The 18889-nt window shown below is 32.5% G+C and overlaps 2 protein-coding genes across 3 annotated transcripts in view; both read right to left on the bottom strand.

Moving 5' to 3' along the window:
• LOC129942677 (RYamide receptor) overlaps nt 1-18889 on the bottom strand; it is a 99212-nt gene that overhangs the window by 14043 nt on the left and 66280 nt on the right. The gene's annotated exons all lie outside the window — the stretch shown is intronic.
• On the bottom strand, nt 9430-11015 carry LOC129942678 (uncharacterized). 2 transcript variants are annotated; one of them, XM_056051721.1, is made up of 3 exons: nt 10719-11015; nt 10494-10610; nt 9430-10423 (listed from the first exon to the last, which is right to left on the bottom strand). In XM_056051721.1, exons 1-3 carry the CDS (start codon nt 10840-10842, stop codon nt 9864-9866), a joined length of 801 nt encoding a protein of 266 aa, XP_055907696.1. In that variant the 5' UTR covers nt 10843-11015; the 3' UTR covers nt 9430-9863. The 2 variants fall into 2 exon arrangements, with proteins under 2 accessions (XP_055907696.1, XP_055907695.1); XM_056051720.1 differs by having other exon boundaries at nt 10494-11015.

Below are 18889 nucleotides of genomic sequence, written 5' to 3' on the forward strand. Positions count from 1 at the left end.
TATTCTATATTTATATGTTTTTAAATTTTGTTATAGACGTTATTAACACATTCAGGAGTAGACGTTGCTTTGTTTTTATTAATCTTTTATATTGATCAAAATGTATGTGAGCTGCAGGTTGCTAAACATCATTCATTATTGATATTGAAACCTAAGAATGAATTATTTATTTCATTAATTTATTTGAAGAAAAACAGGTATGTATTGTATATATAAAAATATCTATACATATTTTGAGTTATAAACTTTTAACTAGTAGTCTTTGACATCATCTTTGCGAGGTTGCAGCGCAAGTGCATCTTGGCGCCTCTCACATTTGTGCATTAGCATTAGTTCGTCATCGGACATCGAAATTATTTGAAAGTTGTTTCGGCCAAATGCTCTTGCTGACATCTCCAAGAGAATTATACGATTATACCAAAGTGATGGCTAACGAGAGTTTGCCATAAATATGTTCATATTGCAATCATTTTTGTTTCTTTGCAGTTCTACTTTTATTTGAGTACATATCTATGCGTAATGTAACTGATTTCATCATCATAAAAACTTTGATTCATAATCATACTAAAACTTAATCTAAAATGTGTCACTTTTCGATTACTTTTCTTATTTTATGTTTTTGAATACAGAAATATTTCTAGAAAATAAATATCTATCTTGGGAATCTGCGTTAAGAGTTGTTTGAAAACGTATACAAATAATATGTGCATAAGTCAAATATATGGTATACGTCTGTAGACAAAATTCAGATGCATAGGTTCCCAAAATCGAAAATGAAATGAAATCGAAATCTGAATTTAAAATCGAGTAAATTTGTTTTCAGGGTGGTATCATTCGATAGATTTCATAGCTTCGAATACTTTTCAAAATCACTTCAAGTGAAATTAAAGCAGGTGATGCATATCACATCAGTCAATATACAATTTTGGTAATTGTCATAATTTGTATTCGCATCCGCATCCGCAATTGCGGATTATTCGCAATAAGTCCAACATCCGCATCCGCTTAAACTGATGCGGATTTTGTTGCGGATGCGGATGTTTCTTAACGATTTTTTCAAATTCGAAAAATAGCAACAGCACGGCATACTATATCATAAATAATAAAAACGACCCTTTCACCCTTAGTACAAATTTTAAATTAAAAAACCTCGGTCCCAAGTAGGCGACGACAAAAGCAATAACAAGCCATATGCAATGGTCACAGATTTGAGGATATAAAAGCTCTTGCTAAGTGGTCAGAGGACACAGTTTATTTTTATATATTAAGCGAAAAAGTGATACAGGTACAGAACATAAATCCCGCTTCCAACATAAAGCAGCATCTGGATCTATTTTAATTCAAATAAAAATGATCCTGACATGTCCGAATGCAAAATATGTCGTAAAACATACTCACGCAAAGTACGCAAGGTTTCTTCGTTGAAAAACTACTTGAAGTCAAAGCCCAGAAGAGTTTGTTTTATTTGAGAGCGCCAACAATGAAAAAAAAAAAGAAAGAAGATGCAGGTATGATATTTTTGTATAAACATACAATTCTGAAATAGATTGTTAGTTCCCTTATTTTTTGTTCGTACAAAATTGTTTGTTATGTTCTTAAAACCATCTTTTTACTTTTTAGAACAAATTGTAACACCTTTACAAGAAGCAAAGAAACAACTTTCGTTAGAAGAATCTTTGAAAAGGGAAAAAATGGAATATTAAAAGCAGCAACTCATATAAAATTGGCAAACTGATTGGAGAAATAATAGTGCTTCAAAATTTACCATTTAACTTTGTAAGACGAACTTGGATTTCGCCGTTTTAGCACCCGAATATAATTTTAGAGGATGAAACTTTTTTACTGATTTTATTTCCTATGAACTGTACGGAAAAGTTGCTTCATGTCTTTTACTTCTGAAATTTGGACTGATCCCAGCTCAAGCTAAGCTAAGCTTAACTCGCCACGGAGTATCAGAAAACTAAAAAAATGCCATGCAGGATACATCATTGCAGACGAATTTAATACAATGCTTACCGAATGGAATATTTTGAAAGAAAAATTGCACTGTATTATACGAGATGAGGGCTCCAATATGAAAAGAGGTATGCGACTAGCATCATTGACTGATTTAGATAGCACTGTTATAATTTACTAGATGCACGAATTGCAAATTCGATATGGTTTACAATCGCACGAAAATATAAAAGACATTAAGCAAAAATTAAAGAAAAATTTCAACCCATTTCAACTATTCAGCTATTGTTCAAAAACAGCTAGAAAAAATTCAGGACAGACTTAATCAACCACATCTTAAAGTACTCCAAGATTGTGTGACACGCTAAAATAGCATATTCAACATGTTTAAGCGTTTTTCCAAGATAAAGATGCATTAAGTCTTTATGCCAATGACAACAATATTGAACCAATTTTGCCAGAAGAGTGGAAAATAATTGAAAGCTGCCTTGAACTACTCAAACCTTTTGAAGAAGCTACTCGTGAAATAAGCAGCTCTCAGGCACTTATATCATCTGTGATTCCTATAATTCAAATGTTTAAGAAAAAACTTGATGAATACTTATCAAAACCATCTGACACTGATGCCATTCGGCTGGCAGCCTTAAATCTGAAAACTCATTTTTCAACAAAATTTTCATCTTTGCAAGACAACGATTTCAACATACTTAGACCCTCGCTATAAGCATACATATTTCAAACCCATCACTGAGAAAAGAATAAAAGGTGTAATTCTAAAGATGATAAACGATCCATTAAGCACCAGTTCTCCTACGTTGTCACCAAATGCAAACAACACAAAACAGAACAAAATGGATGAGACTTTACATTCGGAACCAGGAACGTCCGGTTTAAGTTACAAGGCTTGCTTCAGAAGCGATATTATAATGATGCTAGATTCATCAACTGAAGACGATGGTGAATGAGAATCTGATAACGCTAGTCCCGAAGCACTTCTCCGATGAAAGTAAGCATGTTACCGAAATAAAAAAAGACTATAATTGGATAACAATCCACTTGATTGGTGGAAAGTCCATCAAACAGACTTTAAAAGGCTCTCCAAAGTTGCACTGAGATATTTCTCACCTCCACTAGCCAGTGTTCCCAGCGAAAAACTATTTAGTGGAGATGGATTAATATATGATCCACTGAAACAGATTACAGTCTGAGAAGGCTGCAATCTTGATTTATAACTCACCCGTTTTTAAATTTAATTATTAAACGCAAAGATAGTCAATACATTTTTCCTTTATTTACGGACTTAAAACTGTTTTTATTTAATAAATTCTAAAATCCGCATCCGCATTAGCATCCGCGGATGTGAGTCTCAAAATTTGTACATCCGCAACAACCCTGGTTTTAAATGTTTATATTTGTTTTGTGTTAAAGCAGTTTGCAGGATTTTTCTAAACAATCCAAATCCAGTGAGTAGTTTTTAACTGTAAAAAACGAATAAAAAACACTAAGAACTCCAACTATATTTTTTTCCTCCAAATTATTTGAAAACTATATTTGACGGGTTTCTTTACAACAAATGCAACTGGTAGATATTTGAAAAATGTTTGTTTAACAAATAAAATTATCAAACCCTTTCAAAAATATTGTTGTTAATATTTGTTAAAATTAATTCACAGTTTTCTAACAAATAAATAAAATCCAACCAGAATACACTACCAAGTAGGTTTAACGTTCCGAATGTCTTTTCAAAAACCATATTAAACAAAAATGTGTGCAATCCATAATTCCTGAAGTTCCTTAAACGCCAATTTGTCACTTTGCAATAAGTAACCAGTTTAAAGAGTACCGATGGGAAGTTATCAGCGGGGCTTGCACACAAGATCCTTTTTATTGAAAATCATTTGTTAAGACAATATTTTTTTTATAAATAAGGATAATCGCGGAGAAATTACTCTCTACAAAGAGCAAATAATTATAAGATTATATTTATTGCAATCATTTTTAATAATTTAATTTTTCATCAAATAATTGTCCATTAACTATTGAACGATTTCTTTAAAAAGACAACCTGAATTTCAAAACTCACACTTTGATGTTTTACGATTGTATAGTGCATTAAAATGCTAAATAAAACCTTTATTTCTTTACAAAAATTGTTATTACAGCAATAGGCCGAATTTCTGTTTCTGTAGTACCTATCTGCCTAAGGAGACGTTCTACATGGCAATAACTTTTAGTATACATTTTTAATATTTATCAAAGTCCTCAAATAAACTTAGTTTATTCAGTGGAGGTACGAGTCTGATTTCGAGCTGAAAACAACTGTCGGTTTCAAAATAACGTATGATTTTAAAAGAAACCACTAGATAGCCTATTTTATTCCTATTTTACAAAAATATAGTATAACGAATATTCATTAACTTTGAGTTGTTAATTTTTGACAACCAGATAATTTAAAAGATTCACTTAGTAGTAATTTTTTATATTCATGAGCTTGACCCTTCTGAACTAGCTGATTACTATTTACGTTAATGGTTTAAAAGCGTTATTTTGCGTAATGCGTACCAATATTATTATTTCATTGTATAAAAAAAGGACGTTGAGGTAGAAAGTTGACTTCTTAAATTCTACCTTTTCCTTTTTAAAAAGGTGTGGAATAACAACTTCTCAAAAAGTTTTCTTTGTGTTAAGAAGACTGAGGTTCAACTTTATTTGAATAACTTAAAATAATCAAATTCACAAGAAATTTGATGGAAAAACAAAATATGATAATTCTTCTCAAGTATGCGGAAGAATGACGTTTAAAAAAAAAACTTTATCTTAACAGCGAATGTCAACATAAGCAATCTTATGTCAAGAAATTCCGCTGAAGAGGAGGGTTTCTATTGTTCTTTGAATAAACCCTTAATTTAATTTTAATTTTAAAACTGGATAAACACGAGAAAGTGATGAACAATTCATCACTTCATCACATAAAATAAACAGCACCAACCCTTGAAACTCTTAAAGTTCATTGTATTTTAGACTTCAAAATTAGGGACACACTTAAAGAAAGTTTATTATAATAAGTAAAAGGGATGAGGTTTACTATTATGTGTAGGTATATGAGTATTTAAGTTCTTCGCAAAAAAACAAAATAATTTGGAGGATTTCACAATTCAAAACAAACAAAAACAAAGGAACATTTAGGATAAAATCGTGAGTTCTTGTACCACAGATCAATTCAAATGTCAACAATGTAGTATTATATGGATGTGGTTTTTTGTACGTGGTTTAGCAGACAAATCTAAAGTTAACTCAAGATACAAGAAATAACTTACAGAGCAATTTTGATTATTATATATGAATGTATGTACTCGTGTATGTTCAATAATACTTTCAAAAAATATGTCTATTGTATTTTTGAATATCTGAATTAATTAAGAGAAAATAACTTACTTAATAAATCAAAGCACGAACAAGATTCTTGAAGCTCAGGAACCTTAAGTAAACATAACATTTAATACGAGTAGCTCAACACAGATCTTTTCAGATATCTCTTTATTCCTTTTTTTTGGTTCCCCAAATTTATCTTTTTCTCACAAGCAAACAAACGTTACCCTTACTAGGAAGTCCCACTAATATAATAATTCTTCTAACAAAAAGTAAAAGTTATTTATTTTTTTATTACGAATACAACTATTTTAAAGAACAAGTCTTAAGACTCAGTTTTTAAAAACAAACACAAAAAGAGGCTGCGGCCCACATTGATACCTTCCCATCCCTGCCTGTCGATTTTCCTTTCTTAAAAACAATATTTTGGGTGAGGTAAATAATTTGAAGTCAATATTTTTCTTTGTTCTCTTAAAACTTGTTTTAAAAACCATTTCTTATTAGTTTTTTTGTTGTTTTTATAGGTTTTTGTGTTTTGTTAAAAAAAAAGTTGTCAGTTGAATTTTTTAAAGAAATTAACTAAAAACTACCAACAATAATTTTTTTTTGATAATAACACAGATTACTAAATCTATTTTTGTTAAATAGATTCTAAGCCGAAAATCAATTTACACCAATTTTAATAGCATTTCTAAAAAGTTTATACTCCTTATGTAAACAAATACAGACTTAATTTTTCTAAGAAAATTTAACACAGAACGAAATCATTTTGATTGAATTACTGAACGTCAAACACAATATTATCTATAAGACTAAATTAGCTTGAAGCCAACATCTTAAATTTTGAAAAGATATTTGAGTCGAAAATCAATTTTTATCAAATTTTAATAATCTATTTTTTAGGTTTGATTTTTTGTAAAAAAAACTGTCCATTCGGTTTTTCTCAAAATTTTACCAGAAGTTAACGTTATTCTTCGTTGCATATAATTATTTTGGAGATTAAACCGTTTTTTTTTCGTAAATAAGAATCGAGGTAAAAGTAATTTTTTTGTCTGTTTTTTTTAATTTATAAAAAACCGTTTGTCGAGTTTTTTTTCAAAATTTTACTAGTTTGGTCCGAATATATAATGTAATTGGTTAGTGTGATATTTTGAGTTAACCAAAATTTTCACATTTTTTAAATTGATATGGTAAAAAAATCACCCACTTCATTTTGTTTGAGAGTCCTTTTTGCATCTTTCTACATTATTATCTGTGTAACCAAATTTAGTTATAGTCGATATCTCCATTAATTCTTTAGATTTAAACGACGAAAAAAGCTTCCCGAACTTACTACCGTATTCTAGGGACCTTGAAACTTCGAGAAATGTCAAAAGTTTCAATTCGACAAATCGGACCGATTACAATAACTTCCTATGGGAAGTTAATATTAGCGAATTTGAACATTTCAGAAAAATATCTTTCGTATTCTAAGAATTATGTGAAATGATGAAAAATGCGAGCTGTCAGAAAATTGCATTTTATATCAGCATACTACTTTTTTTATGACAATTGAATGCTTTAAGCAAGTCAAAACATTATTCATGCAAAAAGTAAAAGAGTTTTGTGAACTTTAGTTTCAAACTAAAGATTTACATTTTAACATTTTTTCTTAATTGTGTAATTGGCATCAAATTACACAACTATCACTTTTATTAAAGGATTTTCCCAGTTTATTCTTCAAAATACAAATTTTATGTGATTGTTTTAACGATCAAACGATTAAGATGCCCAGAATGTAATGACACTAATCAAACAGTAAAAAATTATGAGGCTTTAGGTACATGTTACCCGAAAAGAGTAAGAGTATAACGAAAAATAAAAATATTCATATGAAACATTTCCTGGTTAACGCATTTAACTATCTTAGGTGGTTTTCTATTGGATAACTAAAATAAGTTTGTGGGGAGATATAAACAAAATAAAATCTATTTAATGAAAGAAAAGTTTGAAAATATTGTTATACTCGAATATTGAAAAGTGACAATCGAATAAGGTGTTATTGATTATTATTTGTCCATTTATTTCCTTTTTCTTATTTTTTTGGAGACCTTCAGATTACTGAAATTAGATTAATTTTTTCATCATATTTGTTCTTGAAACTTTACTTCTTACTGTGCCAGCTACTTTTCGATTAAACAATATATTTTGTATCGAATATCCACCTAAACTATCGCCAAACAATTTTGTTGTAAAAGTCCCATACAATTTTGCATTAGGAACGGATTTGAAGTGAAGGTGATTATTTTTTCAGGACTCGTAAAAGTTAAGGATTACGATGGCCATATTCTGGGAAAGTTAAGGTATAAAGTCTAAATAATTAATTCATGAAATTTTATGATTGGGATCGAGAGCAGTGGTTAACCCTGAGTAGCGCGTTCATAAGTCCCTTATACAACCTCTTATTGGCTTTTTGGCCACAGGCATTTAAAGAGGTTATGGGGAACTGGAGGTGTAAGTGGTATCATACTAAATTATTTATTTGCTACTATATAAGTTTATGACACATTTTACATCTAATGAAATAAAAATAAACACGTTAGAATCATATTCAAATTTCGAAAGTGTTTTTGTTTTTGGAGCAGCGTGGAAAGCCATTTCCAAAACAGAACCCATGTTTGATTAATTATAAAAACCAAAAACTAGAAGTTGGTTAACACATATTCCAAGATTTTTTAGGCTAGGTAGGGTTAAAGTGGATGTCGGTGATGGATATAGTAGGACACACTAAGGTCAGTTTGATGGCCGATTGTGTTACCACATGAATCTTGACGCTTTTTTCTAAGCTCAAATAAACCAGTTTGTATCTCTTACGAATCGTGAGAGGCTGATTATGTTGATATGATTGAAATTCTCCTAATTAATTCTTGCGTTTTTGAGCTAGAGCTCATTCAAACAGCTTCTGAAAAGGTCATTTGAGAATACACCTAGCTACGTGGGGTGCTTTTTTATTAGACAGTGCCCGGTTAAAACACCGATTATAGAGCTAACATGCGATCTGCCTAGAGATTGCAAGCACCCTAAGTGCTTTAAATCTAGGGTAAGTCGTGGCCGTGGTGATGTTATTCCGGGAATGCCCCATCCTTCAGAAAGATCTGTCGAATTGCAGTTGGGGAATAGTTGCTTTGAAATCGATTCGAAGTACTTAAGAATTACGGAGTGGCCAGTATACAATAAAATCGATCTGATTATCATTGTGTATAACCAATGGGTAATTAGGGATTTTAAGCCTTACCAAGAAAAGAGAGCTACAACAGCTTTTTTGACACTCCTTGTATATTGCGTTTCCAATTTAGTTTATTGTCTAAAATTAGACCCAGTTTTATTATCTTTGCATTACTTTAAAGGTTTTTCCATAACAAGACATCGTGTTGATTCTCATTTAATTAAACGTAAAGTTACATACTTTCACCTTCCCTTACTCTCACCCTCTTTAAAAACGCTTGTGGGCAAGAGGAGCATATTAGAGGAGGGGGAGTTTGAACACGCTACTCTTGGAAAATCGCTGAAAGCGTCGATCGAAATCATAAAATTTCTTGAATAAATTAATTTTACCTTCTGGTTATATTTTGACTATTGTCTATTGTCTACCAAGTTTTTACATTTCTGTGTTTAATTTTTGTTGTGAGTTTTTTCGTTTGCTTACAATTCAACTCCTTCCAAGTATTGTTTCTAAAAGTATTTACGTTACAATACAACGTAGATAGGCACCAATTATGTTGACAATCAAGCTCTAAAGACATAAATGAAATCAATCCAAAAAGCTTTGGTAAATTATAGACACTTATTAGGACAATCTGATATACTTATACTCGTAATTAATTATATTAACTTAGTTGTATAATATTACTACCATAGACACAAAACTTCTTGTTGTTTTAAATTAAATGAGAGATATAGTTTTTGTATCCGTATGTAGTTCACTATATCCAATTGCATATCATTTAAATTAGAAAAAGAAAAGATTTGAACACAACTTCCGCTTGTAATTCACAGCTGCATTGTTAGAAGATGGGATCAAATAACGTGTCTGGTTACACATTTGAAAACGAACTAAGAGTGCTATCAAGTTTAAAGTAAAATTGTATTCACTAATAAAACTGTGATATTGAAACTCATTTTGTACAAGGAAATTACAGCGTATCTTATAACACAATTAGTGACAACCAAGTATGAGGTTAACACAACTATTACAAAAATTAATTATATTTGCTTGATCAAATAACACTGGCAAATTTAAGAAAAATAAAAGACAGTAGTTTTTCTCATATTTTGTCACCGTACTTTTAATTGCAAAAAAAAACTTAACTTAAATATTTACTAAATTAACACAACTTTGTCACTGCATCCCTTAAAACTATATAAACATTTACACACAGACAAAAGGAAAGATTTTATATACAAAAAATTTGTTCAGTATAGAAAGTTTTGAGAAAGGGAACAGATAAAGATATAGAGTTATAGGACTAGCTAAAGTTGTAGCCAAGCACCATATTAGTTTAGTATGGTCCAGATTTTCCAGGTGGACCATATGATGTCGATGGTCCCGAAATATCACCTCCTCCGAATCCTGTTGATCCACCACCTCCGGATCCTCCTCCAATGCCAATACCTGATCCTCCACCAATGCCGATTCCTGAACCTCCACCAATGCCGATTCCAGAACCACCATCACCTCCAGATGAGTAACCGCCACCTCCGGATCCACCACCGGATGAGTCCTTTTGTGTCTTGTATTTGATGAAGTATACTTCTGGTTTTGAAGGCTGAGTGGGTGCAGCAGTTGGGATGACAATATCTTGTTGTTCTTCGGGCTTTTTGACCAAGACGTACACAAGGGTCTTCTCTTCGTTTTGAGCTTGGACGGGAATGACTGGAGCTTGATAAGATGGAGGAGATGGGGCCTTAATGAAGATGATTTTGTAGTGCTTCTGAGACTGTGGAACGGGAATGTTAGGACGTTGACGATTTTCTTCTTGCTCTGGTGGTGGAACATGAACATAAATGTGTTTCTGAACAATTGTCGAACCGCCTCCACCGAATCCTCCAATGCTTCCACCTTAAAAATGTACATTTTATTTATTGTGTATTAGCTTTTATTATAAGGTTTAAAAGAATTAAAAACGTACCTCCAAATCCGCCACCACCACCACCTCCTGCTCCTCCTCCGAATCCGCTACCAAATCCACCGCCAGATCCACCTCCGGATCCACCACCAAAGCCTCCACCTGAACCACCACTAAATCCTCCACCGGAACTACCGCCAAATCCACCTCCACCGAATCCACCGCCACCACTGGATCCTCCGCCAAAGCCGCCACCACCGGATCCTCCGCCAAAGCCACCACCACCACCACCACCGGAACCACCGCCAAATCCACCACTTCCACCACCACCACCAGGACGATTATAAGCGTAGCCAGCTTCTGGTCTAGCTGAGACAAACGCCAAACAGGAAATCAAAATAAAGGCTCTCATTGTAAACGAAATTAAAAACTGAAGTTCGAAGGTTTGGAAACTTATGAAGGAACAAAATTTATAATCCTTTTATGGAAATGCTTTTGGATGGCCGATCCTATGGTCGTAGGAGTGATGAATAGAAAGATTATGTGTTGATAACACTAAGCCAAGTTGTTTACTGACGATGTGCTTCAATGGATTCTCCCATTTATACCGATCAAAAGCCTCTAGAAATCGCATGCATACACAACAATGAAAGATGAACAATTATGGAATTCGAATGGCACATGGAGCTGGGAGACTCCAACATACGGAGGTAGGTACACACCGCGAAGCGTCGCGTCGGTCGCAGCGCGGTGTCGATATCCACGGACGAAGACGTCATAGGTTATTATCGGTTCAAGAGTTTCGGTAAACCATCTCCTTGAGGAGGGAGAAGAACTAGTGTGGGATAAGCTAAAACCACTCACACTTAAACAAATCCACAAAAAAATCCTATATCTAAAGTTATTTTAGCCAAACATGATGATGAGAAATGTCACTTTCGTTTTCGTACTCAACTAAATGCACCAAAATTCGTATTACACCTGCAGTGGTGGGGTTTTTCTTTGCAAAATCCCACGAATCTTCATTGGATCGCTATAGCCAGAGACCAGAGAAACTCTATGTTGCTTGAACTGAAGAAGATACGACCGCGGCGGACTGCGACCAGCAGCAGCTCCATCGCAGATAGCACTTTTCTTCTTTTTTTTCACCCGCTCTCTGCGGTCTGTAAGACATTGCAGAAAAGACAACTCTGAGAAACCAACATCGAACAAAAGCCTGTAGCTTTACTACAGTCTTTATGTTAGGTACTAGAGTAGAGTAATTATGTGCCATATAGATACATACGTCTGCAAACATTTGAATATGAAAAAGTACGACGCGACGTTTCTTAACTCACGCTTAGTTAGCGTGGTGATGATTACGTCTCTCTCTGACCAAAAAAATCAAACTGAGAAAAAAAAGCTCCTCGTCACCTTGAGAAAAGCAAAACAAACGCATGAAGAATAACGGTCTACCAAAGCGTAAATACCTATGCAAACCATATGCTCCTTTGATGATTGTGAGGCCTTTAGCCTTTGTGGCTTAGTTGTACAACACAGAACAGATAATTTAAATAAAAGAGTTACCAACACACAAAGGGAAATCTACTATCTAACCAATTTATTTGTTAGTATTTTATAAATACGGATTTGTATGACGGCTATCGAAATGAATGCACAACTTACAAAATCTCCAAAATTGTATATATAGCATTTTCCTATTATAATTTATTGATTTATTGCATCTTTGACAAGTTCAATGGTTTTTTATTTCAGTTCATGCAACACAAAATAAGTCTCATTATTTGGCTGATGGAATTTAACTTTGAAAACCTAAGGGCTCTTATTTTTCATAGAACGTCGAATTTTTTTTTATTGTATTTATAAATCCAACTCAACTATCGGCAGCCGAAGAACCCCTGTCTTTGCTAACATCTTCACATTAATATTCTCATATTTGAGATGTTGTGGTCCAGTTACAGCTATCATTGGTTTTATAATTGAAGCCAATCATTGGAAATTTGTTGACAGCTTTTATTGGAAGTTTCAGTCATTTAACAAACATTTCCTGATTGCAATTAAGCATTTCCGGTTAGATATGATCATTGAAATTAAAACTGACAGGTTGGAATACAAATAACATAAAATGCTTTCAGAGGAACAATAATGTTCGGAAATGTGAAGTCAACAATCAGCAGTTCATTGAAAACGATTTCATAACTGAAAAACTAAAAATGAACTTCGATCGAAGTTCTGGGCTAACTAACGTAATTTTTTTAGTAGAATAAATCTGCATCTAATCAGCTTCATTGTGACCAATTTGACTCCCTAAATCGCTTTTAAATCTCAAAACACTATTGTCAATGATGAAAAGCAATGACAGTTACAACTGACACCTAACAACCGTTACAGTCAAAATTGTAATACATTAGTTTTAGGTTTTCTAGGAACAATTTGTAACGCTCATCCATCAAAAGAGAGTTTATGACATCTTTTTGTTAACTTTTTTTTATGTCTGGATCTCGTCTCGGGCTCAGTGGAACAGACAAAATAGTTTTTTAATTCAAACCTTTTTAAACTTGTATTTAAAAAATGTTACCATATATTAAACAAATGAGAATGGAAATTGACAACAGCATTGCTTTTCATAGATGTAACACACTGAGACATATGCCATTGGATAATGGATAGGTCTTTTAACAAGCAACTTACAAAATAAAATGGAAAAACGTACCTAGCAGGCAAGGCTATGTATCTTCTTTAGGAATGTTAAGGAGCACCGCACAGTGAATGAAGTCGTTTTATTCAGGACCAATTATTTGTTCTTTTTCTTGGGTATACTGAACACATTTTGCAGTCGCATTTATTTAAAAACAGTTTTTAATATTGACAATAAATTAATGTGTTTACCTGCAAGTTATTGCATTCGCTATTTAAAATATTGCTAAAATAGACAAGTATTAAGGTGAAGAACACATTTATTTTCGTATTAAAAGTACCTTAAGACCTTTCTGAAAATATAATCTCTCTCCATTTCCTAATAGTGTTTTGGATATTTATTTTTATTTTTTTCCAATTTCAAGCTGTTTATATATATAGTAGTACCCGATGGTACTACAATCCGTGATGGTTAGTGCGTTGGACTGCCATGCCAGAGGCCTTGGTTTCAAACCCTGCCTGCAACATCTAAAGTATTTTTTTACGTGTACCTACTGTCTCTTGCGAGGCATTGCCAAATTGTCCAAGAGTAGTAATTACTCGCACACAAGAATGGTTAAGAGTTCTAAATCACTAGGCCCTGGTTTTCAACGGACTGTTCCGACACTCAATTTATTTTTTGTATAAGCTGTTAATATTACTTGATTTTTCGAGTTTTGTATTGTTAATTTGTCATTTAGTGTTACGTCTTGTCTCATTCTAGGTCTTAATTAGATTATTATTATTATTTTTGTACTCAAATATATTTAAAAAAAAAAGGATATTCAATTCCAAAATTTGTTCATCTCATACAAATATTATTGTCAACATCTGGTCAAGAGGCGCAAAATACTTATAAACTGGTTTAACTTCTGAAATATCTCGAAATCAGTATAAACTTTAATTAATACTGATTCCTTAGTTTTTTTAAGTTTCTTAAAAGGATTTTTTCTTCTTTCTTTAACTATACATTTCCAAACATAAGATTATATCAATACATTTTTTGCTCTGGAGTTGAAGGTCGTGGAGGCTCTGCACTCTCCGATACTATGTGTTCATTTATTTTTTGTATTGGAAAAATAGTTTATTATTTAAAATGTTGGTGAAAAAGCAGCCGACTCACTGCCTACCTTTGACAAAATGCATACGCTTAAGGTATCATCTAAAACTTCGTACTATGGAATCAATGGTACTGACAATTCCACAAAACCAAGTATTTCGCTTGGCTGAAAACTAAGTGCAAAGTTTGACCAAGAAATGAAAACAGTTGTTTAAGAATGTTTGTACCTTCTTAGAAACATATCCAAAGTTTTGAAAACTTCGACCAGTTAAAATTATAAATTAATTCTTCTTTGCTGTCAATTTTCACATAAGGCTTGATCAAATATACAAAATACGTTTTTTCTTAAATCGAATTCACCGATTTGTATCATTGTCCTGGTAACTCCGTACTTACATGTCTGAATGCAAAATTCAAGCCCAGAGAGATACACAAAAGTAGCCATGAAGTTTGATAATAAAAAACAAAACAAAGTAGGTACACAATATAAGAAGAAGTACTTTCAATTTCAATATACCTACCTACCTACGCCAAGAGCAAGATTATGTCGAGAAAGTTCCCCACGAACCACGACGCTACCGATCACTGCTGATGATGATGGTATTTACCCATGGGAAGCAAAAGAAAGATAAAAAAGAATAACAATGAACATGCAACCTTAAATAAAAATAAAAAATAAAAAAAGAAATTCAAACCATTGGAGATTGAGGAAGAGCAGAGATATAAAATTCAACGGAAAAGTATCTGCGAGTTTCCACATACTCGTAAGCTATCAATGCATCTTCGTTTCTTATGGGCGAGTGCACATAAAATGTGTTAATTTGAAATTAAGTGTTTGAACGAGAAGTCACAGGAATTAATGTTTGAGCTTGGAAACAAGTTGACAGTTGTCCATTGTGATTTTGTTAATATTTATGCATTTTTGCAACTATGCCTTATGTTCATAGTTTCATTCGTGAGCACATTTCGATCACTTATGAAATTTCAATAAAACCCATCCTTTTCAGAGTCCCTATCTCCGTATCATCTGCTCATACATGATGTACATGGTAGGCTTGCCAACAACATCTTTAAATATGGGGAAAAATTTAATGATGGCCTGTTCTAAAGAAGCCAACATTTGTTGGGAACTAACTAAAGTAAGCTTAATTGCATTTTTGTTTTTGTTTGATTTCGAGACTATCATTCTTCAACGTGGGTTAAGCAAGAATTACTTATATAATTTGGTTTAGTTTTGGACATACGACTTTTCTTGATTTTGTTCTCACACTTGAAATATGATTTCTAGTATTACTTTATATACATATAAAATTGAGGTTCATGCAAAACGGATTTATGGCGTACCGGCCTATTTTATTGTTCTATCTAAATCTGAGTCACGAGTCACATCTTGCCTTTAAAGTATATTCATCAACGAAAGCCAATAAGGATAATAATATAAGTTGGAAGAAATCCTGCCTCGAGGCGGAACATAAGCCACAGTTACTCATCGGAGACCACTACACAATAACTTAGTCAACCGAACCAGTTAAACACAAAGCATAATATTTTGGCAAAGTTTACCTTTACCTTACCTGGGATCAATCCAAGCATACATATACTCAATACAACCGTCCCGAAAAAGCCTTCAGGGATTATATTCCATTATACCTATTTGTTTGTGCAGACTAACATTTTTATTGCTATTTCGTGTTGAAGGATTTTTGTTTATTTAATAATATCTACCTACTATCTTGTAATTTCCTATTATGAATCTTTTCCTAAAAAATAAAACAAGAAAAAATAAATAATTTTCTCCTCCGCCTTGTCTCCTTTCTCAAGTTACATAATTTGCATGCTTCTTTCTCTATGTGGCCGCCGCCGAGCCTCTGGGTGCTTATATTGGATGCTTCGAGCAAGACCCGTCTTTTTTCCCCTCATATTTTTTGTCGTTTGATCACAAAAGTTGTTTTTGAAATTAAAAAATAATTTGGCTTGGTCTTTGTAGGTAGGTATCTACCAGTAGAGTACCCACCTTAATACGTAATTGATATATTCTTCCTCTAAACCTTTTTTTACTTTTTTGTTTTGCAGAATTAAGTGCCCGCTTACAAAACAAATGAATCTAACAATTTTTTTTTTTAGCAAACCTACTTTTAACTTTTATAAAATCGCATAAAGACAAAGACTTATGTACCTATATACATATTTGTTTGTACAGATGTAATAATTTGATTTCAAGGTTCAAGGTGAAGCGTTACCAGAATTCCTAAATGGAACGAGAAAGTAGAAAACCATCTTGTATATATAATTAACAAATTTAATTGCACTTTGCAATAATCGTCGGTAAAAATATTAAATTGGGCTTAGAATTGCTTACTTTGATGTAGGTTTAAGGTAAATTGGTATCGCATTTAGAATAAATTAAGCTATTTTACTCTAAGAAAATAATTAACAATTTTAAACCCATTAAATAGAAATGATTAATATTTCTCATACAAAATTAAATAATAGACAACATTAGTAAATAAAGAATGAATTGAAAGCATTGAATTTTAAAGTTTTGAAAAAACTTGACTTTAAAAACTTCTTTTGCAATTATATATTATAGGACGTGTACTGTATTTAATTATTCTTGGCCGTTTGAAGGTTCTGGAATGGTTTTTGAAATTAGGTCTTAAAAATATCTATAACTCCCTTTTACATTTGCAACAATTGAAATTAATTTTTCTTATAGTGAACATGAGACTAATAATTTTGAATATGAAAATAGGAGGGAAAAATGAGCTGTGTTCTAGGAAAGCATTCCTTGATGTGTGACTTATACTTGAAAGTACGTTTAGATATTCAGGAGCAAACTGATGATTATTCCTATACATTTGAAAAGGTATTACGGTATTACTGGCTTTTTAGGGCCAAGTGACTTACAACTCTCAACCATTCCTGGTTTGCAAGTAATGTTGTCAGGGATGGATTTAGATTAGAACAATAAATGGATGAAACTACGAAAACTTCTTATTTTTTGTATGCACATAAATAGAAAACATTTAAGGGATTTTTACTTCCGACACATAGGAACTATGTACATTGTACATATATGGAAACTATTGCATTCGTAAAAAGTCAAAGAAAAAATGGTTCGCCCATTCCATCCGTCTGTCTGTCTGTTCTGGCCCCTAAAGCCTAAACCACTGTGCCGATTGAAACTAAGCCGATTAGCTTAAGGCGTTTTTTTTATTTTCTAATACTAAAAATAACAGCAGTCCCCACACAAATTTTTTGGTCTAAATTCGAAAATTCGAATTTTTTTAGAAATAAACCGATAGATTTTTTTGGAACTTTTTATAATTTTTTTCTTATTTCGGCTTTCTTATACAAGAAAAACATTTTTTGGAATTGCTCGAAAAGGGTACTCCTCATAAAGCCGTTATTTTGTTTTCAATTTTTTTCCAGAACTTGATCAACAGATTTCATTAATCTTGTCTTTGAACGCAAGCTATTGTCTATGGTCAAATTTAAAAATTGATGATGATTTTTGATGATCGAAAATGTTAATATTTTTTTGTAGCATTTAAATTTATTTATTATAGAGGTATTGCAACTGGGCAACATATTTCTTTCAAAATTGATTTTCTGTTGCATAAAACTTTTAAGATCATAACAAATTAAAAAATCCACATTTTGAAGTGAACTTGCTTTAGATGTTCTAGAACTGAGATCTAAACATGCATTTTAAAGAATATAAATGTCCCAAAAAAGTGAAAATTTGTTAAACTATTGAAAAACACAATGCACGTTTCACTTTTATTTATATAAAAACTGTGAATCTCTTGAGAACTGAAGTGAAATTGAGATTCAAAGGGTGTAATTTGTGGCTGCAACACAAAAGTTTCTTCCCAGCTTTTTTGTTTACCTTAGTTTGTTTTTATTTTATATTCAGAGAAACTATGTACTTACATAAATGCACTTATTTTCTTAAATGCAAGAACCAAACATTTTTCCCTCTACATTTCTAAAGTTTTGTTGACTCCCTTAAGATCAAAATAATTTTAAGCATCAGCTCCGATCTACGAGTAAGCAGACTGATAGCAATAGTAATAATAAACTCCCGAATAAGAAAGTCTTTTAAATTAAATAGTTAAACTATACCTTGCTGGACAATAGCGTTCTAAAATAATTTAATAACTAAAGATGTCACTTAGCCTTTGAAATGTATACATTTAAGGTTAAGATGCACATTATGTTATTTAAATTTTGTAACCTCCTTTAAAGAACATTTTTAAGCGGTAACTAAAAATTCGTCTATATATTAAGCGCGTGACCCCTTCCTGATTCAAAAAATCGGGATCCACCCTTGCTTTGACCGTTACAAGTCTTTCTGTATTTCTGGGACTTGTACCTGTCAGTCATATGCAGTCATATGCGGCCTTGAAATCGAGGAAGACATGGTGGGTTTTGATTTGATGTCCTTGGGTTTTTCCAGGATCTGCCGTAATATGAATATTTGATCGACTATGGGCTTTCCTAATCTAAAACCACACTAATAAGGGCCTACCATGTTGTTGACGATGGGCTTTAGAAATGCACGTATTATTGCAGAGTAAACGATGTTAAGTAGACTTCAATTCCATTAATCGGGCATGCTTTCTTCCCGCCATATCTTTCAGATAAGTTGGTGCATTCTCTCCTAACCAAATTATCTACAGCTACTTTGAAGAGCTCGGCATTCAAGCCATCTGCTTCA

This window comes from Eupeodes corollae, chromosome 1, assembly GCF_945859685.1.
Source record: "Eupeodes corollae chromosome 1, idEupCoro1.1, whole genome shotgun sequence".
NCBI lineage: Eukaryota > Metazoa > Arthropoda > Insecta > Diptera > Syrphidae > Eupeodes > Eupeodes corollae.